The sequence below is a fragment of the Mustelus asterias genome, chromosome 8 (assembly GCF_964213995.1).
Source record: "Mustelus asterias chromosome 8, sMusAst1.hap1.1, whole genome shotgun sequence".
In the NCBI taxonomy this organism is placed as follows: Eukaryota; Metazoa; Chordata; class Chondrichthyes; order Carcharhiniformes; family Triakidae; genus Mustelus; species Mustelus asterias.
Window position 1 is genome coordinate 62,211,082 of NC_135808.1, and position 24,972 is coordinate 62,236,053.

The 24,972-nt window shown below is 44.9% G+C and overlaps 1 protein-coding gene across 2 annotated transcripts in view; it reads left to right on the forward strand.

The window, feature by feature from the left end:
* Window positions 1-24,589: 24,589 nt before the first annotated feature.
* Window positions 24,590-24,972, forward strand: part of qsox1 (quiescin Q6 sulfhydryl oxidase 1) — a 114,592-nt gene continuing 114,209 nt past the window's right edge. Inside the window, exon 1 of one of the 2 annotated variants that reach the window (XM_078218058.1) lies at window positions 24,590-24,894. In XM_078218058.1, coding sequence (XP_078074184.1) covers window positions 24,648-24,894 — 247 coding nt within the window. In that variant the 5' untranslated portion in view covers window positions 24,590-24,647. The remainder of the gene's footprint in view (window positions 24,895-24,972) is intronic. The other variant, XM_078218057.1, reaches the window with a different exon arrangement.

Consider the following 24,972-nt stretch of genomic DNA (forward strand, 5'->3'; position numbering starts at 1 on the left):
AGATTTATTCCACATAGAAATTAGAAGCAGGAGTAGACCATTTCACCCTTCGGGCCGCTCCGCCATTCATCTTGATCATGACTGATCACCGAATTCAATCTCCTGATCCCCCCTTCCTCCCATATCCCTTGATCCCTTTAACCTCAAGAGCTACATATCTAATTTCTTCTTGAAACCAGACAATGTTTTGGCCTCAACTACATTCGGTGGTAGTGAATTCCACACATTCACCACCCTCTGTTTGAAGAAACTTCTCTTCACCTCAGTTCTAAAAGGTTTGCCCCTTATCCTCAAACTATGACCCCATAGTTCTGGACTCACCCACCATTGGGAACATTCTTTCTGAATCTACTCTGTCTAACCCTGTTAGAGTTTTATAAGTTTCTATGAGATCCCCTCTCACTCTTCTAAACTCCAGTGAATATAATCCTAACCAACTTAGTCTCTCATCATATGACAGATCTGCCATCTCAAGAATCAGCCTGGTAAACCTCCGCTGTACTCCCTCTATAGCAAGGACATCCTTCCTCAGGTAAGGATACCAAAACTGCACACAATGCTCCAGATGTGGCCTCACCAATGCCCTACACAACTGCAGCAAAACATCCCTATCCCCATACTCAAATCCTCTCGCTGTGAAGGCCAGCCTACCATTTGCCTTCTTTACTGCCTGCTGTACGATGTAGTGTGGAGAAGACACATTGATCAACTTTTAGCAACTAGAACTAGTTACCAGAGACAGAATCAATCAAGAGTCCACAAAAAACTGTGCCAAGTGAAAACTTGGGCATTCATGAGAACCTAACCTGAAACAATTGGGGAAGGTGGTGCCTCAGCTGAGGACATAGTACAGTTTACTACTTGTACAGAGTTCAATTTATATGATGGAAGAAAAATAAAAATTAACTTCCACCTGTAACATGCTAAATGTTATGATGAAAGTGACAAATGTAATGCTGGTGAGTGACAGGCTGGTGGAATTTAACACACATTGGGCCCGATTTTACCAAAGGGCGTGGAATCGTGGTAAAGTTATGCATTTAAATCGGCATAATGAAGCCCACGCCCAACTTACCCAAGGATTCCCACTTTATGAGGCTCCGATCCGATCGGCGCCCGCGTATTTACTGTGTTGCTGAATTCAAGTCCGATAGGGCTTCAACTCAGCAACTGAACCGCCAAATCGCCCCCGACCACCCTTCGCGGACCACTCCCGTGAACCACCCCGGCAGCCCACCCCACCCCCGATCAGACCACCCTGGGACGCAGGCTCCGCCAGCAGCCCCCCCACCCCCCGGGATCGGACCCCCCGGGCCCCCGACCTACCTTGATCGCTGGTGTCTGTCGAAAGCATCTTGCGACCTCCCTACCCACCCCCACCCCCCCCCCCCCCCCCCCCCCCGCCCCAAAATCTGGGAAAGTCAAAGGCAGCGCAGACAGCAGTGCTGTCAGCGCTGCCTTTGACTTTCGCACTCGGGCGCGCTGAGTGCTGCCGGCCCCGATCTGCGCATGCACAGTTCGGTGCTCCGACAGATGCAAATGCGCTAGGCCCCGCCCACTGGACCCGCACCGAAAAAAGGCGTATGGGGGCGCTGGAGCGCGGCTGCCGGGCGCGGGTCTGATTTACGACCGCACCCGACACTTAGAGCCGATTTGGTAAAATCGGCCCCATTATTTCCTCTGATCCCATTGCCTTCATATAGGTTTCAATATAAATCTCCTTTTAGTAGATCCCTGGGTAAAAATAGATGAAAGGAAGTTGGGAAAAGAATTGGGGACTGGAAGCAACTGGACAATGGGATCTTGCTTTAAACTATAGATGTATCGGATCATGACTGCAATCTTAACTGCTGCACTGAGTGGGAAGTTGTCATAGATTTTGTCTGGCAGGAAAGTCATCAGAAAGAGGAACTAGAGCCAGAAAAGAATCGGAAAGGTGAAATGTATCTTTTCTGTTGTTTCTTTATGTGCCAGGAAATGTAGTATGCTGCTTTTATAATGTACTGAGAAATAACAGATTAAGTTAATTACTAAGGTAGAAGGGCTTTATAAATAAAAGCAGAGTGTACAAAAGCCAGGAATTATGCCAAACATACATTCAGCTCTCATTTAGCCCCAGCTAGAATGTAGGGTTTAATTCTGGGCACGACACTTTAGGAATGAGGTGAAGGCTTCAGTGAAGGTACGGAAGAGATTTATTAAAATAATTCCAAGGATTAAAGATTATGTAGTTAGACTGGAGAATCTGGATTTGTTCTCCTAAGTGCAGAGAAGTCTGAGGCGATTTGATAGAAATGTCTTTATAAAATTATTCATTCATGTTATATAGGTAGATAGGAAGAGTAGGGGGATCCTAAGAGAGCAATTCAGGGAGTTGGGAAATAGGTTAAAAAGTAGGGTCACTAGGGTGGCCATCTCTGGGCTGCTCCCAATGCCTCGTGCCAGTGAGGCTAAGAATAGGGAGTTGGTACAAATGAATGCCTGGCTAAAGGACTGGTCCAGGAGGGAGGGCTTCATTTTCATAGATCAATGGGAGGTTTTCAGGAGAGGATGGCACCTGTACAAGAGGGAGGGGTCACAACTAAGTTGGAAGGGCACAAATATCCTGGCTGGGAGCTTTGCTAGTGCAGTTCGGGGGGGGGGTTTAAACTAGTATGGCAGGGGGGTGGGGATCAAACTATTAGGTCTATAAGTGTGGAGGCTGGGGACGAGCTTGGGGCTGGGACAAGGCTGGCAAAGAAGAAGAGCACTCTGGGGGAGGACGACCTCACTGGGCCTGGAGGTCTGGAGTGCTTATACTTCAATGCAAGGAGCGTAGCAGGTAAGACAGACGAACTTGGGGCCTTAATGCGCACGAGGAATTTGGATGTGGTTGCGTTGACAGAGATTTGGTTGAAAGAGGGACAGGACTGGCAGCTGAATATTCCAGGGTACAAGTGTTTTAGGCGAGACAGAGGAGGGGCCAAAAGAGGTGGGGGAGTAGCGATATTAGTTGGAGAGCATATTACAGCGGTGCAGAGGGAGGACAATTCAGAGGGGTCGTGTAACGAGTCACTCTGGGTGGAGCTTAGAAACAGGAAAGGCGCAGTCACTATGTTGGGGGTGTACTACAGGCCCCCCAACAGCCCAAGGGAAGTGGAAGAATGGATATGTCAGGAGATACTGGATAGGTGCAGGAATAATAGGGTTGTTGTAGTGGGAGACTTCAATTTCCCTGGTATAGACTGGAAATCGCTGAGGGCAGGGACTCTGGATGGGGAGGAATTTGTAAAATGTGTACAGGAGGGTTCGTTGGAACAATATGTAGACAGCCCGACTAGAGAGGGGGCTATACTGGACCTGGTACTGGGGAATGAACCCGATCAGGTCTTCAAAGTTTTGGTCGGGGAACATGTGGCAAATAGTGACCACAATTCTGTTAGCTTTAGGATAGTGATGGAAAAGGATGAGTGGTGTCCCAAGGGTAAGGTGTTGGATTGGGGGAAGGCTAACTTTAGTGGGATCAGGCAGAAATTGGCAGCTCTTGATTGGGAGAGGCTGTTTGAGGGTAAATCCACAGCTGTATGTGGCAGTCTTTTAAGGAACGGTTGTTAGGGCTACAGGACAAGCATGTGCCTGTAAAAAAGAAGGATAGGAAGGGTAGGATTAGAGAACCGTGGATAACCAGGGAAATTGAGGGACTGGTCAAAAAGAAAAGAGAGGCATATGTTAGGTCCAAGCAGCTAAAAACGGAGGGAGCTCTGGAGGAGTACAAAGAAAGTAGGAAAGTACTCAAACGGGGAATTAGAAGAGCAAAAAGGGGTCACGAAATGTTCTTGGCAGACAGGATTAAGGAGAATCCCAAGGCATTTTATTCATACGTTAGGAACAAAAGGGTTGTTAGGGAAAAAATCGGACCTCTCAGGGACAAAAGTGGGGACTTATGCTTGGAGCCCAAAGAAGCAGGGGAGATCCTAAATGAATACTTTGCGTCGGTATTCACAAAGGAGAGGGATGTGTTGACTGGGAGTGTCTCTGAGGGGAGTGTTGAACCGTTGGAGAAAATCTCCATTACAAAGGAGGAAGTGTTAGGTTTGTTAGAAAATATAAAGACTGACAAATCCCCAGGGCCTGATGGAATCTATCCAAGGCTGCTCAGGGAGACGAGAGGTGAAATCGTTGGGCCTCTGACGCAAATCTTTGTCTCGTCACTGGACGCAGGTGAGGTCCCAGAGGATTGGAGGATAGCCAATGTGGTCCCGTTATTTAAGAAGGGTAGGAAGGATAACCCGGGTAATTATAGGCCGGTGAGCTTGACGTCCGTGGTGGGGAAGTTGTTGGAGAAGATTCTTAGAGATAGGATGTATGCGCATTTAGAAAGGAATAAACTCATTAACGATAGTCAGCATGGTTTTGTGAGAGGGAGGTCATGCCTCACTAACCTGGTGGTGTTTTTTGAAGAAGTGACCAAAATGGTTGACGAAGGAAGGGCCGTGCATGTTGTCTATATGGACTTTAGTAAAGCGTTTGACAAAGTCCCTCATGGTAGGCTAGTGAAAAAGGTTGGATCTCATGGGATAAAGGGGGAGGTGGCTAGATGGGTGGAGAACTGGCTTGGTCATAGAAGACAGAGGGTGGTAGTGGAAGGGTCTTTTTCCGGCTGGAGGCCTGTGACTAGTGGTGTACCGCAGGGCTCTGTATTGGGACCTCTGCTGTTTGTGATTTATATAAATGATCTGGAAGAAGGAGTAACTGGGGTGATCAGTAAGTTTGCGGACGACACAAAACTGGCAGGACTTGCAGATAGTGAGGAACATTGTCAGAGGCTACAGAAGCATATAGATAGGCTGGAAATTTGGGCAAGGAAGTGGCAGATGGAGTTCAATCCTGATAAATGCGAAGTGATGCATTTTGGTGGGAATAATGTAGGGAGGAGCTACACGATAAACGGAAGAACCATAAAGGGTGTAGAGACGCAGAGGGACCTGGGTGTGCAAGTCCACAGATCTTTGAAGGTGACGTCACAGGTGGAGAAGGTGGTGAAGAAGGCATATGGCATGCTTGCCTTTATAGGACGGGGCATAGAGTATAAAAGTTGGGGTCTGATGTTGCAGATGTATAGAACGTTGGTTCGGCCGCATTTGGAATACTGCGTCCAGTTCTGGTCGCCACACTACCAGAAGGACGTGGAGGCTTTGGAGAGAGTACAGAGGAGGTTTACCAGGATGTTGCCTGGTATGGAGGGGCTTGGTTATGAGGAGAGATTGGGGAAACTGGGGTTGTTCTCCTTGGAAAGACGGAGGATGAGGGGAGACTTAATAGAGGTGTATAAAATTATGAAAGGCGTAGATAGGGTGAACGGTGGGAAGCTTTTCCCCGGGTCGGTGTTGACGTTCACGAGGGGTCATAGGTTCAAGGTGAAGGGGGGGAGGTTTAACACAGATATCAGAAGGACATATTTTACACAGAGGGTCGTGGGGGCCTGGAATGTGTTGCCGGGCAAGGTGGTGGAGGCGGACACACTGGGAACGTTTAAGACTTATCTAGACAGCTATATGAACGGAGTGGGAATGGAGGGATACAAAAGAGTGGTCTAGTTTGGACCAGGGAGCGGCGCGGGCTAATTGTTCTTTGTTTCTCGTTTCAAGGCTTCATTCTATGATCATCTTGTTGGTGCCAGTACAGAGCGAGACTGCGGATAGTTGGGAACCAGTCTCGGGGGCAGGGAATTCATATGGTGTTCGTGGAAGTGGAAATGAATAGGGTTGGGAAGCATTTTCCGATCAGGGCCAGTGTGATCTCCTGGACTCGTTTCGATCGCCTCAGGGGGTCGGAGAGGAATTTCTCAGATTTTTTTTCCCCATATTGGCCCTGGGGTTTTCACTCTGGGTTTTCGCCTCTCCCTGGAGATCACATGGTCTGGAATGGGGGGGGTGGGGGTGAGTTAATAGGTTGTGATGAACAAAGCATCGTAGCTGTGAGGGACAGCTCGGTGGATAGGATATTAGTATGTAGATAGGCTGGAAAATTGGGCGGGGATCCTGGATTCAGGATTCAATCCTGGACCGGGGAGCGGCGCGGGCTTGGGGGGCCGAAGGGCCTGTTCCTGTGCTGTATTGTTCTTTGTTCTTTGACACTTCAACACTGAGTCAACCTCTGGACATACGTCAACACCGCTGAAAACAACCACAGACAACCTCCAACCTAAACCCAAAACACCAGAGGTTGCAAACACTTGAGGTTATGCTGACAACCACACGGAAATCGACATCCAACTTATTGGTTTTTGTATTTATTAATTGTTCATATTGAAAACTTTCATTGTTAACGTTATACTGTATTTCATTGCTGGAACCTCTGATATAAAGGGGGAAGAAAGTGTTGCGTATTCATGTTCTTCCTTAAGGATGTCTTAAAGGACCAATCAAGTGACATCCTGACGATGTAGATGAGTAGATGGGCAGTCTATCCTAACAGCCTGTAAATTAAACACCTTTCCAATAAAAATCTTGTTTGTACCTTCATGGTCTTTAAACCTATACTTTAAAGATACAACAATCGGTGCTATCTTTTGCACCCCGTGCTCAATGAATATGAATATTTCTGAAAATAGGGACAGGCTGCTGAAGCTGTTCATCGACACCCATTAGGACAAACACAAGAATGCCAAATTTCAAACAATCATCAGAACCTATATTAATGGGGAAAAGGGCAAGCATTGCCATTGTGAAAGGGTGGTAGAGACGGGAACACTCATAGTATTTAAGAAGCATTGGGATGAGCACTTAAAATGCCATAGCTTACAAGGCGATGGACCAAGTGCTGGAAAATGGAATGAGGACACGATGGGCTGAATGGCATCTTTTTGTGTTGTAGAACTGTATGACTAGCCATTGCATAGCAGCATGAGATAGCCCTCTTAACCTGTTACTAAAATTTTTAAGACACTTTGCTTTTCCCAGATAATTTGAGATGAACTGGGAGTGCTATATAAATAAATGATACAATTCTCAGAGGTGCAAGAACAGAGATTCCTGGGGGTAAATGTGTACAAATTGCTTAAAGTGGTAACACAGGTTGAGAAAGTTGTTCATAAGCATATGGGATGCTGGGATTTATAATTAGAACAACAGAGTTTAAACCAAGAAGGTCAGATGAAACATCATGAAGAACAGGATCTGCTCCAAGTGGACTCATGTCCATTGTCAGGCAGTGTACTTTAGGTGGGATGTAAAGGCATTGGAGAGGGTGCAGAACAGATTAACAAGTGTTGTCCTAGGAATGGGAGACTCTAAGTTTTACAAGAAGTGCTTGAATCCTCCGCAGTGAATGACTCTCACTTCAAGCCAAAGGCTTCGGGACTGCACGTAGCTCTGATTCACAGTCCAGCCGATAGAATGTGCTGGAATTAGCTTGGTGCTAAAAAGGGCGAAACAGCACGATTCAAAATGGACAGAAGACTGACGCTTTTCTATCAGCCTGGGGGTAGAGTTCTAGTAAAGGTTTGAGGGATCTTACGATATATCACCAACAAACAGACTCAAATTACTGTCCTCTGAACATGCATGAGAAAATCAGTACTTGGTGCCACTGACTTTGAACAATATACTGGCCTGAGTAGTAGCAGAGTAATGCACAGAACCTGGCATGAAATTCTCCAGGGCTGTGTACAAATCATAAAGAATATAAATTCCCTTCACACTTCGTTATAATACACCAACTTTGTGAGAGACAATTATCTCGATGCAAATATTTTCTGGAAAGGCGAAAATAAGATGAACCACAAGTGGCTGGGAGATCAATCGAAATGGTGAAAAATATCGAAATGAAGGAAAAGAATGCCCCATGTGTTATTTCAAAATCAATTTTCGTCCATCTTTTTCAGCACTTCAGATAGCTCTTACACTTAATTCCAATGGTACCCTGCTCTCAACTGTTCCATTTCCCAAACCGGTCCTAACCCCTACAACTACTATAACACCCCAGTTGTGAACACAGTAAAATTCCTAAATCCCCTACCCCAGGTCCCCTCAATCTTCAATTCCATTCCAAACATATTTCCCACCCTCACAGCATTCCAATTTGAATAACTCATGGTCCAAGTAACATTCCATAAGACAAATCTCAAACTTTTATAAACGGAAGATATTCTATACAATACACTTCATGTTCATTTTAACGCTACACCCTGTTGGCATGATCAACATGAATTGCCTGTTTAGCTTCCAGCTCTGCTGCCACATTGTGATGGTGCTTTGGGGAAAGAAGCTAAGTCATAGACTGGAATTTTACCGGCACACCCACCCCTCGCAGAACAGCATTCTCCGTTGGCCTCGGGCGGGATCTTACGAGTCTCGAGCAGGCGTGCCGTTAAAATTCCAGCCACAGAGTCATAGATGTCTACAGCACAGAAAAAGGCCCTTCGGCCCATTGAGACTACGCTGGTCAAAGACAAACCACCCAACTATTCTAATCCGATTTTCCAGCACTTGTTCCATTGCCTTATAAGCCTTGGCATCGCAAGTGTACATCCAAATGCCTCTTAAATGTCATGAGGCTCTTTGCTTTCACCACCTTTTCAGGCAGTGAGTTCGAGACTCCCACCACACTCAGGGTGAAAAAGTTTTTCCTCACATCCCCCTCTCAACATCCTGCCCCTGTCTGCCCACCTTGTGACTGGGCCCATTGGTTATAAAGGAGAAGAGTTCAGCTTCATGGCCACTGATTATTCTGGAGTTGAGTCAGCCACTGCTTGCCATTGAAATGTGTGATTATTTTGTGTGTGATTATTTTGTGTTTGTGTATGTGTGTGTGTGGAGAGTTGGAGGAGTGATGTGATCTCTGGCCTCCTCCTACTCGCCCTCCACCTACGATGCTTGGACACTATACTCCAATGTTCTGTATCATTAACCACTATGGGAGAGGTGATGGCCCAGTGGTTTATCGCGAGACTATTATTCCAGAGACCTAGCTAATGTTCTGGGGACCTGGGTTCAAACCTTACAAGATGATCAGAGGATTAGATAGGGTGGATAGTGAGAGCCTTTTTCCTCGGATGGTGATGGCTAACACGAGGGGACATAGCTTTAAATTGAGGGGTGAGAGATATAGGACAGATGTCAGAGGTAGGTTCTTTACTCAGAGAGTAGTAAGGGCGCAGAATGCCCTGCCTGCAGCGGTAGTGGACTCGTCAACATTAAGAGCATTCAAATGGTTATTGGATAAGCATATGGATGATATTGGAATAGTGTAGGTTAGATGGGCTTTAGATTGGTTTCACTGGTCGGCGCAACATCGAGGGCCGAAGGGCCTGTACTGCGCTGTAATGTTCTATGTTCTATGTTCTACCACGGCAGAAATTGAATTCAATTCAAAAAATCTGGAATTAAGAATCTACTAATCACCATGAAACCAAGTCTCTCAGCTCATGGGCAAATAGGGATGAGCAATAAATGCTGGCATCGCTACTTGGCCAGCATTTATTGCCCATCCCTATTTGCCCATGAACTGAGTGGCTTGCTAGGCCATTTCAGAGCACAATTGAGAGTCAAGCACATTGCTGTGGCTCTGGAGTCACATGTAGGCCAGACCGGGTAAAGGCAGCAGATTTCCTTCCCTAAAGGAGATTAGTGAAACAGATGGATTTTTCTGACAATTGACAATGGTTTCATGGTCCGAATGAACATTTCCTGCACCTAAACTGTTTTTAATTTTTTTCTCTTAGAATCCCTTTAAATGCCTCTTTTTTTTAATCACCATTGAGTTTCTTATTTTCCATCAAATGAATCCCACCTTTAATTCTGTCCTAAACTGTTCATCTATCAGTTCCCTTATAATGGCTCTTATTTTACCCTGTTCACTTCCTCACATCTCATCTGCACATCACATACATGGTCCTTTTCTTCAATGTTCATCTATCCCACTGGATTATTTCCCTCATCCGTAAGTATAACAATCTACCAGTTTGGTGGTAGGAGCAGGCTTTCCACTGAGCCTGCCTCGCATCTGACACAGTTTTCAACCTTCCCATATTCAACATTTGTACCAGAGTATACTCTGTGTTTAGAACCACTTCTCCCATCATTATGATTGGTTCACTAACTTTGAACACCCACACCACATAGTCCAGCTAGAATGCTGTTGGGTCACTATGAAAGTGTAATAATTCCCACCATTATCTGATAGACATAAAGCCAGTGCTGTTGCTAAACATTGTTCAGTGGTGGTGAATGCAGCCTCTCACTCCCCCGCCCATTCTGTCTTTTGTAACTTCTCACGAGATGCCCTCCCCCCTTTTACCAGATTTTGATTCAGGCTGATAATTTCTGCTACATTGAAAGCCTACAAATAAATTCTTGAATGTCTTGAAGCTACTGCAAATAAAGCAATATTTGCAGTTACCTGCAAAACAAAAGCTCGAAGATCCATCCTGCTTGGGACAGATAATTAGTCTGAACACATCTAACAATTCAAAACTTTAAAATTCTGCAAGTCCCAATTTCTGCATTAAAAAATCCTCAATTGTTAACAGACAAGGGTTAATTCTCAAAAGAGGTGGAGTAAAGTTTTCAAATGGACGTCATTACGTCATCACCCATGGTCCAGGTGTTCCAGTTAATATTCTCTCTCTCCTTGTCTTCTCCAGTATCTCATTTCAGAATTGTCATATTCGTGGTTCTAATTGCGTCAGGAGTAAATTTTTCGACCTGACAAGAAGTTTTAATCCAAGATCAATCCGATTTGTCACAACCATTTCAAATATCCCAAATTTTAATCAATTTAAACTATCTCAATCTCACATATGTGAATTTGTATTCAGTTTAAAAGTCCCACACGTTTCTCAAAATATCATGTGTATGGCCACTAAAACATGATTCCAGGTCCATAACCTAGGAAAAGAAACTTCATCAATTACACTTCCTCTCTTTTTTAATCAATTTGACTTAAATCACAAACTATGATCACAAAATCAAGCAGAAAACATTAAAGCAGAGAAACTCAGCACCCAATTTAAAGCATGGCCCGTGGTCTTGTTGACCACCATAAGCATTCTTGTGGTTCTGTTTTTAACCTTCTAAATTCCTATAATTAAAAACGCCGAAAGTGATCTCCCCAATGGAAAAACATTGAGTTAAAACCAAAATAAATCTACAAATGTCCAGATAAACCCAACAGAACTCTTTACTTTGTAATTGTAATTCAACCCTCCCCCTAGACAGATATTAAGTGGTATCTGATTTTAAGAGAGAGCTTGGCTTTCTCAGATTTGATTTTAAAGAAAACGTTTTGAGTATTTTTACTGCATCTCCTCCCTATTCAGTAATAAATTCAAGTTCCGCCGTTTCAGCTGCTGCCTTGTTGGCATTCGCCTTCTTGGCTTTTGCCATGGCCCATGGTCTTGTTGACAACCGTGCACTTACATGGTGTTTTTTGAAAGAACCTTGTCACCTTTTCACTCCCCAATGCCTGGTCCTTTACTTTGGATTCAGATTTCACTCATTAAATCGGCTGCTGGTTTGGCGATAGCACTCAGCTGAGAGTATCAATCAGATGATCCATGCTCACCATTATCCCCAGCCGGCCTGAGCAAAATCCCATTCCCGTTGCCAAATCTGTTCCAGGGCTGTTACGATGGTTTTCTTGTTGTATTTAAAACCATTGTTCCCCTCAAGTAGCCAGACAAAGTCTCAGAGTGGTTTAAGATGAATTTATTAAAAGAAGATAATAGCTATAGGATTCTGAATGAAGTCATTCAGATCATTCAGAGTGAAAAATTCAGAAATACATAGGCAATTAGAGTTTCAACTCCAATTACAAGTAATTAGTGTATACCAATAAAAATAGGAGTTATCTCTATCCAATCATATTTATTCATTAAGGTTACATCATATAAAAGTACAGTTTTTAAAACCAATCACAATTACCTTACACTTGCTTATTTATAATATCCGGTTGACATGAGGTTTTTACTTGCCTCAATTGAGTATTGTTTTCCACTATCTTTTAGGTATCCCAGCTGTGTTAGAACGTGAATCAACTCCCTTGTCCAATGCATGATTTAAATGCCTCCTCCTAGCATTGTATCTTTGTCTCTTCCTTATCTGAAGGTCAGGTGTCTGGAACTAGCTGCTTCTCTGCTCTAAGGAGAATAGCCCCAGCTTCTCCCGTCTATCCCTCATCCACTGAACCATTCACTACCCTCTCCAAAACCTTCACATCCTTCCTAAGGTGTGTCCAGAATCAGACATTATGGGGCAAATTTTCACATTACGTCCACCATGGAAATCGTTGCAGGTGGAGGGGTAGGCGGATCACGGAAAGATCTGTTGACCTCGGGTGGGGTTTTCTGGTTTCGGGGGAAGCATGGCCGGAAAATCACGGCCAGTATTTCAGCTGGGATCAAATTAGTCCTTTCGACAGATTCACACAACTTCCTGTCTTTTGGATTCAATGAAGGTTAAATTCAGCATAGCGGCACAATGGTTATCACTGCTACCTCACAGCGCCAGGGACCTGGGTTCAATTCTAGCCTTGGGTGGCTGTCTGTGTGGAGATTACACATTCTCCCTGTGGGTTACATCCAGGTGCTTTGGTTTGCTCTTTCCTCCCACAGTCTAAAGATATGCAGGTTAGGTGGATTAGCCACGCTAAATGTGTGAGGTTACAGGGATAGGATTGAGGAGACGGCCTGGGTAAGGTACTCTTGACAGAGTCGGCGCAGGTTTGATGGGCCAAATGTGCTCTTCTGCACTGTAGGGATTCTATGATTCTAAATTCGATAGCATCTAAAGCATGGCCTGGGGACCCTGATGCACAAATAACCCATGCCTGATGATTATGATGCAGGAAGTACACCAAATTCATGATGCTGACATCCAGCCAGTGGCAACAATCCTGTTGATTGGCAGAACTCATCGCCAGGGAACCAACACCAGCACCAACTAAAGCCGACATGCACCTCTTAAAGAAGAAATATGTTATGACTGGAGTGGGTTCTGGCTGCCATACAGGAAGATAAGCAGGGAGAGTGGGTTCTAGTGATTTTTGGATGGTGCGCTGGGGATTTGTTTTAGCATGGGGACAGGACATGAGATGTCCCGTATCTGCAAGTGACCAGGAGGGCCAGCAGACACGTGTTCTGAAGACAGTGGGAGTTGCTGGCCATGGAGGATAATTTCAGGAGTCAATTCCAGGGGACTTTCATGCAGTGCAGCAAAAAGTTTAATGATGTCACGTGCGTGCTCAAGTTGACTGAACTCATCTTCAAATGTCATTTCCCACCAACTGCACAAGCAGCCTCAGACACTGCTTAATTCACCACCACCTGTCAACAATCTTTATCCATCGGGACATACACCTGATATTTATAGGTTTCACTGCACCCTCATTGAGTCTTACAGTGAATCTCACAGCTTGTACACATTGTCAACTATTCAACCATGACCACATCAGTCAGACAGATTGGACCACACTGAATGACATGCGTAGCGCTCTCTCACACAAGAACAAGGTGGTGTACAATCTGAGCTAACTGGAGGAATACATGGTTTAAGCCCATGGAGGAGACAGTGCTGGCCATTATCTGAACAGCCTATTGTTGAGGCCATGGCCATCCGTGGGGCTGAAACTGTCAAGGATGACAGTATCCTCATACCTAACCCTCCCTCCCACATCCCATTTCCCCCACCCCATCCCCCCTCAGAGCAAGCAATTCTGATTTGCAAGCTACACACAGTGTGCTGCACCTCTGACTTTCTCCCGCACCATGCAACATCCTTGCTCTGAGGCAACGTTCAATTCAGATGTGCAAGAAGACAACTTGGGACAGGCAGTGGAGAAACAGCAAGAGGGTAATGATGAATCATCATCGCGCGTTTGGCACTCGCAGCCAGCAACTTTGCATGTCATTGAGAGGACTGTGTAGAGCTGGGTTCTGTAAGTGGGGAGATACAAGGCAAAGAGAGGCTTTCTGAAAGGATAGTACTGGTGCCAACTCACTGAACAGCAAGGTGACATGGGAATGTGGCTGCAAAGAACTCAAAAAAGAGCTTAGACAGGCAAGCCTGCAGAAGAATGCACAGTGAAATACTTGAAGTATTCGCGCAAGTGTCAGTCAGCCTGAGGTCAACATGAAGGAGCAGGGAGAAATCCAGTGGCAACAACTGAGAACTTGAAGCACAGCTTTAGCACTTTTACTCTTGCATTTAGGCCAATGGACACGATGGTGGTCAGTCACAGAGGGAAGTGAGGTATGGGACAGTTTGTGTGTTTAGAGTTATGGCTATTGTATCACACTCGGATGAGTTATTCTCAAATAGCCGAGGTTCCTTCCTCGCCTACTCAGCTTCCTCCTTCTCCTGCTTCTTAGTTCCTCACCACAAAGTTGGCAAAGGCCATTCCTTCATGATGGTCAGGTTGTGCCAAATGTAACTGACCACAATGAACCTTGAAACCAGCTTTGCCAAGAAGTTCAGACCTTCTCCAGTGTGATCTAGGCAGTGGAAGCATTACTTCACCATATGAATGGTCTACTCTATCTAATTTATTTTGACAGCATGGCTTTCATTGTGTACATGCAATGTACAAGTGCAAGGGTTGTGCTACCCGGTCATGATCCATGTCATCAGTAAATTGATCTTGTCACTCGTCCATCCATCTGTTGGTTTGCCACAGTTACCCAGATGTAGCTGGCACAATGGACTGTTGCAGAATGAAAGTATTATAACTTGCTGCCAGGATACTGGGTGTTCAGCTGCACGATTTGCTACCTGTGGCCATACACCAGCTGGACACTGAGGGTGTGGAATCAATCTTGCTTCCAATGTGCAGTAGAGTGGACAAGCAGCATCCACAAAATGGCATGTGTGCAGCCAATGGCACACTGTGCCATGGTTGCAGTTTAGAAAGTTGACCTCTTGTTAAAAACATTAGCTCTCAGGCTCCCAAACTGAAGCTGAGGCAGCAGCAATCCTTGAATATTACTTCATTAAAAATCATTAAAAATGAGGTGCTGATGAAGAAGTGGAGATCTCCTATACAGACCTGCAAACTAGGAGTGGGCAGTAATCGTCGCAGTGGCGCCGTGAGGTACTGTGTGGAAATATTGCGACTAGGGCACAAAATCCTGACGGCCACCAAGTCTGCTCCGCCATTCAACCATGGCAGATAGGTGTCAACCCCTTTCTTCTGCATTGTCCCTGCAACCTTTGATCCCCTTACCAATCAAGAACCTATCCATCTCCGTCTTAAATGCACTCAATGACGTGGCCTCCACAGCCCTCTGTGGCAATGAATTCCACAGATTCACCACCCTCTGGCTGAAGAAAATCCTCCTCATTTCGATTATAAAGGGTTGTCCCTTTATTCTGAGACTGCCCTCGGACCTTAGTCTCTCCGACTAATGGAAACATCTTCCCCATGTCCACTCTATCCAGACCGTTCACTATTCTGTAAGTTTCAATGAGGTCCCCCTCCATCCTTCTAAACTCCACTGAGTACAGGCCCAGAATCCTCAAACGCCTCTTATACATCAAGCTTTTCATTCCCAGGATCATTCTAGTGAACCTCCTCTGGATCCTCGCCAAGGCCAGCACATCCTTCCTTAGATTCAGGGCCCAACATTGCTCACAATATTCCAAATGTGGTCTGACTAGAGCTTTAGAAAGCGTTAGCAGTACATCCATGTTTTTGTATTCTAGTCTTCTCGAAATTAATGCTAACATTGCATTTGCCTTCCTAACTACCAACTCAACCTGCAAGTAAAGAACAAAGAACAATACAAAGCACAGGAACAGGCCCAACAAGCCTGCACCGATATACAGTTTCTATCCCTCTGATTGCCTCCTGTTCATATCTCTATCAAGGTTTGCCTTGAAAATTGCTAACGTGCCTGCTTCCATCACCTCCACTGGCAGTGCATTCCAGGCACCCACCACCCTCTGTGTGAAAAACTTTCCCCGTATGTCTCCCCTAAACTTACCAGCTTACCTTAAACCTGTGCCTTCTTGTATTCAACACTTCCATCCTGGGAAAATGCCTCTGACTATCCACACTATCTATGCCTTTCATAGTTTTGTAAACTTCCATCAAGTCACCCCTCAGCCTCCATCTTTCCAGTGAAAAAAATCCGAGTTTATCCAATCTCTCCTCATGCCTAAAACCCTCCAGACCAGGCAACATCCTAGCAAATCTTCTTTGCTTCCTCTCCAAAGCATCCACATCCTTCTGGTAGTGTGGCAACCAGAACTACACACAATACTCCAAATGCAGCCTAACTAAAGTTTTATAAGCTGGAACATAATTTGCCAACTTTTATACTCAATGCCCTGGCCAAGAATCCTGAACTAGGACTGCCAAGTCCTTTGGCACTTCCGATTTCTGAATTCTCTCCCCATTTAGAAAATAGTCTATGCCTCTATTCTTCCTACCAAAGTGCATAACCTCACACACTTTCTCACATTGTATTCCATTTGCCACTTCTTTGCTCATTCTCCTAACTTGTCCAGCAGCCTCGCCATCTCCTCAATACTACCAATTCCCTCCACCTATCTTTGTATCATCAGCAAATTTAGCCACAATCATAGAATCCATAGAAGAGAGTGCAGCTATTCAGCCCATCGAGTCGGCACCGCCCACAGTCCCACCCAGACTCTATCCCCATTATTCCATGCATTTACTCGAGCTAGTCTCCCTCACACTAAGGGGCAATTTAGCATAGCCAATCCACCTTACCTGCACATCTTTGGAGTGTGGGAGGAAACCGGAGCACCGGAGGAAACCCATGCATACATGGGGAGAATGTGCAAACTCCACACAGACAGTGACCCAAGCCAGGAATTGAATCCGGGTCCCTGGCGCTGTGAGGCAGCACACTGTGCTATCATGCTGCCCAAATGCCCTCAGTTCCTTCATCTAGATCATTAATATATAAAGTGAAAAGTTGTGGCCCCAACACTAACCCCTGTGGAACTCCACTAGTCACCGGCTGCATTATCACTCACCTGATGAAGGAGCAGCACTCCAAAAGCTCATGCTACCAAATAAATCTGTTGGACTTTAACCTGGTGTTGTGAGACTTTTTACTGTGCCTACCCCAGTTCAACACCAGCGTCTCCACATCATCTTGAAAAGGACCCTTTTATCTTCGCTCTCTGCCTTCAGCCAGTCAGCCAATTTTCTATCCATGCTAGTACCATGCCTCTAACACAATGGACTCTTATTTTAGTCAGCAGTCTCCTATGTGGCACCTTGTCAAAGACCTTCTGGAAATCCAAGTAGATAACAACCACTGGCTCTCCTTTGTCTAACTTGCTCATTACCTCCTCAAGGAATTCTAACAGATTTGTCAGGCAGAATCTCTCCTTGATGAAACCATGCTGACTTTGCCCTATATTACCATGCATGTCAATATGATAAAACAATATCACAGCTAAGAAACAGTGTATCCAATAACCACAGACCAGGTGGCTGAGAGGAACAGTGAGGATGAATTAGATGAGGGTGTGGGTGAGGCCCACAATGAACGCCCTACCGTCCAGCTAGCACACACAGCAATTGTAGCAAATTTGGACACCATATTCATCCACTTAAATGCTGAATAGAGAGGAGATCTGACAAGCTTTTTCATTCCATTGAAAAGCACCTGTAGAGACAACCCAGGATGCACAACTTTAATCCACACAATGTGGATGTGGGAGAGGCCCCACTCAAAATGTAATATCCATGCTGTCCGGGCCCAGAAAAGCTGGTCCAGGTTCAAGAGGAGATTAACTACATGCTGGAGCACCAACAGGTAGAGATGAGCAGCAGTAGCTGGAACTCCCCAGTTGTACTTGTGCTCAAGTTGAACAGTTCCACAAGGCCTTGCATTGATTACTGAAAGGTGAACGCATTGACCAGGGCCAACATCTACCAAATAGGCCACCTGGAAAACTGCATGAATAGGGTAGGTAACACAGCCTACATTATATCGATAGGTTTACTCAAGGGACACTAACAAGTTTGTTTGACCATGCACGCAGGGGAAATCTCTACCTGTGTGACTCCAGGTAGGTTATACTATTGTTGAGTTATGCCATTTGGGCCCAGAAATGCTCTGGCCGCCCTTCAAAGTCTGTGAACCAGGTAGAGGCAGGCGCATCCAATTGTGTAGTGTACCTAAAGGACCTCCGAGTGTACAGTGACACCTGCAATCATCAATTGCAGTGGCAAATTTCACAAGGAGCAGTCCACAAAGGTTCTGGTGACATATTTAAGAATATGGTTGGTCAAAGACAAGTATTGCCCAGAATTGCAAAGGTACAAGCAGTCATTTGGTTTCCCATTTCTACAGCAAAATGGGAAATCATGAGATTTTTCGGGATGTGGAGATTCTGCACTGTGGCTGTCCTGATGATAGGCCTTTTTAAAAATTCATTCATGGGACATGGGCGTCACTGGTTGGCCAGCATTTATTGCCCATTCCTAGTTGACCGAGGGCAATTAAGAGTCAACCACATTGCTGGGGCTCTGGAGTCACATGTAGGCCAGACCAGGTAAGAACAGCAGATTTCCTTCCCTGAAGGACATTAGTGAACCAGATGGGTTTTTCCGACAATCGATAATGGTTTCATGGTCATCAGTAGATTCTTAATTCTAGATATTTTTTATTGAATTCAAATTCCACCAGCTGCCGTGGTGGGATTCGAACCTGGGTTCCCAGAACATTAGCTGAGTTTCTGGATTAATAGTCTAATACAGAAAAAAAAGCCAGAGGCAGTATGGACCCAGAAATACCAGACAGCTTTTGAGTAGCTGAAAATCATTTTAATAAACAAACCAAAGTAGCCGCGCCAGACTTCAACCAAGCAGTTTAAGAAGCCACTGATGCTAGTGACCTCAATGTCGGAGCTGTCCTCCTCCAGGAAGATGGATCAGGGATTGAAAGACTAATGGGATACCTCTCCAAAAAAACTGAACAAATATCAAAAACTGTATTCCACAGTAGAAAAAAAAATCTACATTTATTGCTGGCTCTCAAAGACTTTAGGTGGAATTTTCCCATCCCACCTGCCACGGGAATCGTAGTGGGCAGGACAGAAAATACGGCGGACCGTGCAAAGGTCCGTGGGCCACAGGCGGGAACTTCTGGCCTTGGGGAGAGCATGGCCGGAAAATCCCCTTGTTTGTCTGAGAGAACACAGTCTATACCAACCACAACTCTTTGACCTTAGTGGAGAAATGCAAAACTCAAAATATAAGGTTATTCAATTGAAGTTTCTTTCTCCAACCATATTGCCTAATAATCACCCACATTGCAGGAAATTGAAGGTGTTGTAGAAGCTCTGTTCAGAATTTAAAGAGATCCAGTTAGAACAATGGGATAATCCTGACAAAATTAAGGAAATAAATGTGCTTTTTAAAAATTTAGATTATTTCATACATTGGCATCAAATGAGAGTGAATCACATTCCATTTCTTGTGATGTGGAGGTGTCACAAGGCTATGCTCCTGTATATTTGAAGTTATGATTTTTCAACTCACAACCGACTGGAAATTTTGTGATTTTAAACAAGGCATAGAAAAACTACTTGAAAATGCAAAGCCACCTTCCAAGGCGAAGGTGAAAAACAAACAAATTGCCCTCAGGAGAGTGTGAAGAGACAGTTCCTCTAATTCTGAGGTCCATTGAAACTCATAACTCTCTGAGGAAGGGATACATGACTGCAAAGTGCTGCATTTTGAAACAATGGCTGCCACAGACTGACCCACCCACACCCATTGGAAATACACAATGGGTGAAGTATTGCCAGGCAAGACTATCAACCACTATAGAGATTGCAAGAAAGTTTTCAGCAGAAGAGAGAGGTCGAAAGTCTGAAAGAGAGAAAAAGGCTTTCTCTCTTTTGAACCAAGTGGATATCCTGGCTCAGACTTTACAATAAATCTACCAGTGAACCTGTATCTTGTAATAATTATTCTACACCTGACCACATCAAAAAACTCCCAGCTAATCCAAATCAGTTGCAATGTTTAACAATCTATGCCTGAATGACAATCAATGACACTTAATCATATATTATTTTAACATTTTTAAAATTGGATTCTACCTTCCCTGATGTTCGATACCTTTGTGTGTGGTATGTGCATGTATGTATGTGTGTGTGTGTGTGTGTGTGTGTGTGGAGTGGGGGAGAGTGTGGGGGGGGGGGGGTGCGAGGAGTGGGGGGGGGTGTGGGGAGTGGGGGGGGTGGGGAGTGGGGAGGCGGGGCGGGGAGTGGGGGGAGCGGGGAGTGGGGGGGCGGGGAGGGGGTAAAATTCACTGCATGAGGGTCGAATGCTTGACATTATTGTTATTTTTCCTAGGGTTTAGTGGTTCATGACTTTGTTCTTTCTTTAAGTTGTTTGATTGGCTCCTTCTTGCTCACAGCTTTAATAGCTATGTTTTGGATCCAGAAAGCCATGTCCTTGTTAAAAAGAAACTAAAACCTTTACTGTGGCCAACCGAGGAGGTTGAATGGAGGGAAGACAGTTCAACCTTTCTTACCTGGCCATAACAATGTATCAACTAAATGTGTGAATACTCGGGAAATAAAAATGCTTGTGATCTACAAAATGACATCCATGATAAGAAATGAACATATCGTGGTCAAGATCATGGCCATATCACTATGCTGTTGCTGAATTAAAATTCATACAATGTCCCACAGAGGAGCTGGAAAAAATGTAATATTATACTATTATCAACTTAATTGTTTTTATACAATGAATTGATTACTGTTCATTTATTAAGTGGTCCTTAAGGATATGTGTATATTATAAAGAATTAGGAGTAAAAGGTCAATCTTGTTAGGTTAATATTTATGTTTTAATCCTGTTATTAGTTCTTGTTCATGGTAATAAAATACATACAGATCTTCGGCAGAACAAATTCAAACAAAATGAATATGCTGTGAAACCAGTTACTGTGTCACCAGATTTCTGCAGTGATGTCCTGCAGTTGGGATGACTGACCTCCAACAACCACAACCATTTTCCTTTGAGTCAGGTATGACTCCAACCAGCAGAGAGTATCCCCTCGGATTCCCATTCACTCCAGTCTTGCCAAGACTCCTTGAAGGGTTAAATATGGCCTTGATGGCAGCCTGATACAGAAGGTGAAGTAATATGGGATCCGAGGAGAGCTGGTAAGATGGATACAATACTGGCTCAGGCATAGAAAGCAGAGAGTAGCAGTGGAAGGGCACTTTTCTAACTGGAGGTCTGTGACAGTGCTGTTCCACAAGGATCAGTGCTGGGGTCTCTATTGTTTGTAATATATATATAAATGATTTGGAGGAAAATGTAGGTGGTCAGATTAGTAAATTTGTAGGTGATACAAAAATTGGGGGTGTAGCAGATGCTGAAGAGGATTGTCAGAGGATACAGCAGGATATAAATTGGCTGGAAACCTGGGCCGAAAGATGGCAGATGGAATTTAACTCAGGCAAATGTGAAGTGATGTGATTTGGAAGATCTATTGCAGAAGGAAAGTATACAGTAAATGGTAGAGTCCTTAGAAATATTGACATACAGGGGGATTGAGGAGTGCAGATCCACAGTTCCCTGAAAGTGGCAACTCAGGTGGATAAGGTGGTCAAGGAGGCATATGGCATGTTGGCCTTTATCAGTCGGGGTGTTGAGTCCAGTAATTGGAAAATCATGTTGCAGCTGTATAAGACTTTGGTTAGGCTACATTTGGAGTATGGTGTACAATTCTGGTTGCCACACTACCGGAAGGATGTTGATGCATTGGAAAGGGTGCCGAAGAGATTTACCAGGATGTTGCCTGGTTTGGAGGATATGGACTATGAAGAAAGATTGAACAAACTTGGATTGTTGTCATTGGAGTGTCGGAGGATGAGGGGGGGAGCAGATAGAGGTTTATAAGATTATGACAGGCTTGGATAGAGTGGATAGTCAGAGTCTTTTTCCCAGGGTCGAAGGATCAATTACTCGGGGGCATAGGTTGAAAGTGAGAGGGGGAAAGTTTTAAAGAGATGTAGGAGGCAAGTTTTTTCACACAGAGTGTGGTGAATGCCTCAACTGCGCTGTTGGAGCAAGTGGTGGAAGCAGATTCTATAACAATGTTCAAGAGGCATCTCGATAGATACATGAATAGACAGGGGAATAGAGAGATATGGACCACGTAGAAACAAGAAAATATTAGATTAGTGAGGCAACTGTGAGGGGCACAGAGTTGGTGGGCCGAAGGGTCTGTTCCTGTGCTGTACTGTTCTTTGTTTTGTTCTATATCAAGGGCAGCCATTCTCACCTCACCTCAGCTTTGGAGTTTAGCTCTTTTGTCTATGTTTAAACCAAGGTTGTAATGAGGTCAGGAGCTGAGTGGCCCTGGCGGAACCCAAACTGAGCATCAGTGAACAGGTTATTGATAAGCAAGTGCTGCTAGACAGACAGCACTATTGATGGCCCTTCCATCACTTTACTGATGATTGAGAGCAGGCTGATGGGCAATAACAGGCTGGGCTGAATAGACCCTGTTTTTAATTAGAGGACAATGCCTGGGCAATTTCCCCATTGCTGTAGATGCCAGTGTTGTAGCTGTACTGGAACAGCTTGGCTGGGGATGTGGCAAGTTCTGGAGCACCAGCCTTCAGTACTACTGCCGGAATATTGTCAGGGCCCATGGCCTTTGCAGTATCCAGTACTCACAACCGTTACCACAATATCACGTGGAGTGAATCGAATTGGCAAAATGCGGGCTTCTGTAATGCTGGGGACCTCCGGAGGAGGCTAAGATTGATCTATTTGGCACTTCTAGCTCAATTTCCATGCAAATGCTTCAGCCTTATCTTTTGCTTGTATTCCTGGAGGAATATCATCAAGTGGCCTTCCTTTCCGATGGTCCCACTCCCACTGGTCGGCTCACACATCCACCATTGTGACACATCTCCAATTTTCTTTTGTATACATAAAAGTATGCAAAGAAGATTAATTATTTAATGCAAACCTCCTGACCCCATGATTTTTCACCAGGATTCCTCACAACAGTATTCTCGATTACAACCTGAACACAGTTTCCTCAGCAGAATCCTGTGGATCCTGCTGGAAAATCCATTCATTTATATGTGTTCTAAGTAAGAGCAGATGGTCCTCGGCTGTAACCCAGCCCCCCGCCCCCCATGATGGAACATGATGGAATAAGCTCCTTCCATTGATGGGGGCAGCATAAATATGTGTTTATCAAATCCCACCTTTATTGTGAAGAAATGTGGAAATCAAATCACAGGATATTCAGAGGAAATTGTGATTGTCACATGTGCTTTGCCATTTATCTAAATAATGGGCTATATCTGCTTTATTTTCTATTTTATCCTTAATGTCAGTCTTGAGCATTTGAATTAGCTAAAATTCCAAACCGTAGAACCCATGGAACCATCCGTTCCCTACAGTGCAGAAGGAGGCCATTCAGCCCATTGAGTCCTCACCAACTCTCCAAAAGAGCATCTTACCCAAACCCCCGCCTGATCCCGTGCCTTTTCCTCATAACCCTGCGCATTTACCATGGCGAATCCACCTGACCTACACACCTTTGGATACTAAGGGGCAATTTAGCATGACCAATCCACCTAACCTGCACATCTTCAGACATTGGGAGGAAATTGGAACATCAGAGGAAAACCAAGCAAACATGGGGGGTGGGAGGTACAAACCCCACACAGTCACCCAAGGCTGGAAACAAACCCAGGTCACTGGCGCTGTGAGGCAGCAGTGCTAACCACTGTGCCACCTTTTGAAGAATGGAGTTACTGATTCCAAACACCATGTGAAAAATCACTTCCTGATTTGACTGCACTTTCTAATTTTATGTTTTTTTTGTGAGGGAATTGATTCTATACAGTGGAATCCCTCCCAAACACATCATTCGGTCAGCCTGAGTGAGTGATATTAAATTGTTGCACATTTCCCATCCTGGCTCCTCCACACTCCCAAACAGGCTGCTTTTCCATCTCCTCCGACTGCTCAGATTTATTACCTGATTGCATGGGTCATCAATTTGACCACGATAATGCTCACTACGCCACCACCAGCGCCCCAAGGAAAGTGCAGCACCATTCGGCTCAAATAGTATTAATGCTCCACATGCGCCCCTTCCCACTGCACTGTATCTAAACCTGACTGCATAACTCTCTACTGCTCTCTCCCTTCTGAGTTTATTCGACTTCCCCAGAACTGCACCTGAGGGCATCAGCCTCAGCCCCTTATGGTAGTGAGTTACCCCTCCTAATCACTCATTTGAGGTGCAGGCTTGCCCTGAAGTGTCTTATTATTATCAATGAAACCCTAGACCTTATAAAACGCAAGAAACAACGAATAAACCTTTAGAGGGATTCTGAGTGTGAAAGCGAGATCATTCTGCAGAGAAATCTCTAGAATTATAATTGTAAATATGCGATACACGTTAGTGCATTGCACACAAGAACCAAAGCTAGGTGTGTGCGGGAGCAGATTTTAATGTGTGGCTGGGCAGTGTGCAGGAGATGTAAATAAGATTATTTGCTCTGTGTACATAATGTGATCAGGGGAATTTTAACACGAAACCCTGCTCCTCCCTCCGACTTCCCGCACGTAGACAATGTTGTTTGGGGAAGGTTAGAGGTCGGTTTGTTACTTGCTGGGGCTCCTCAGACATGGCGCAACGCTGGCATGTGGTGCTGCTTTCTTTAGCGGCGATTTCCCTGTGGGCAACGCCGGGCGGGATGAGCGGAACTGGGCTGTATTCTTCGAGCGACCAGGTCACCATCCTGAACAGGGGTAACTTCTACAGGACCCTCTACAACTCCAGCAACGCCTGGCTGGTGGAGTTCTACGCTGCTTGGTGCGGGTACTGCATTGACTTCGCCCCTACGTGGAAAGCGCTGGCGAACGATATCAAAGGTTTGGACTCTGACTTGTATTAGCCTGCAATGTGTGTGCGTGTGGAGGGCAGCACCAATTTAAACTGCACCAGTTAGG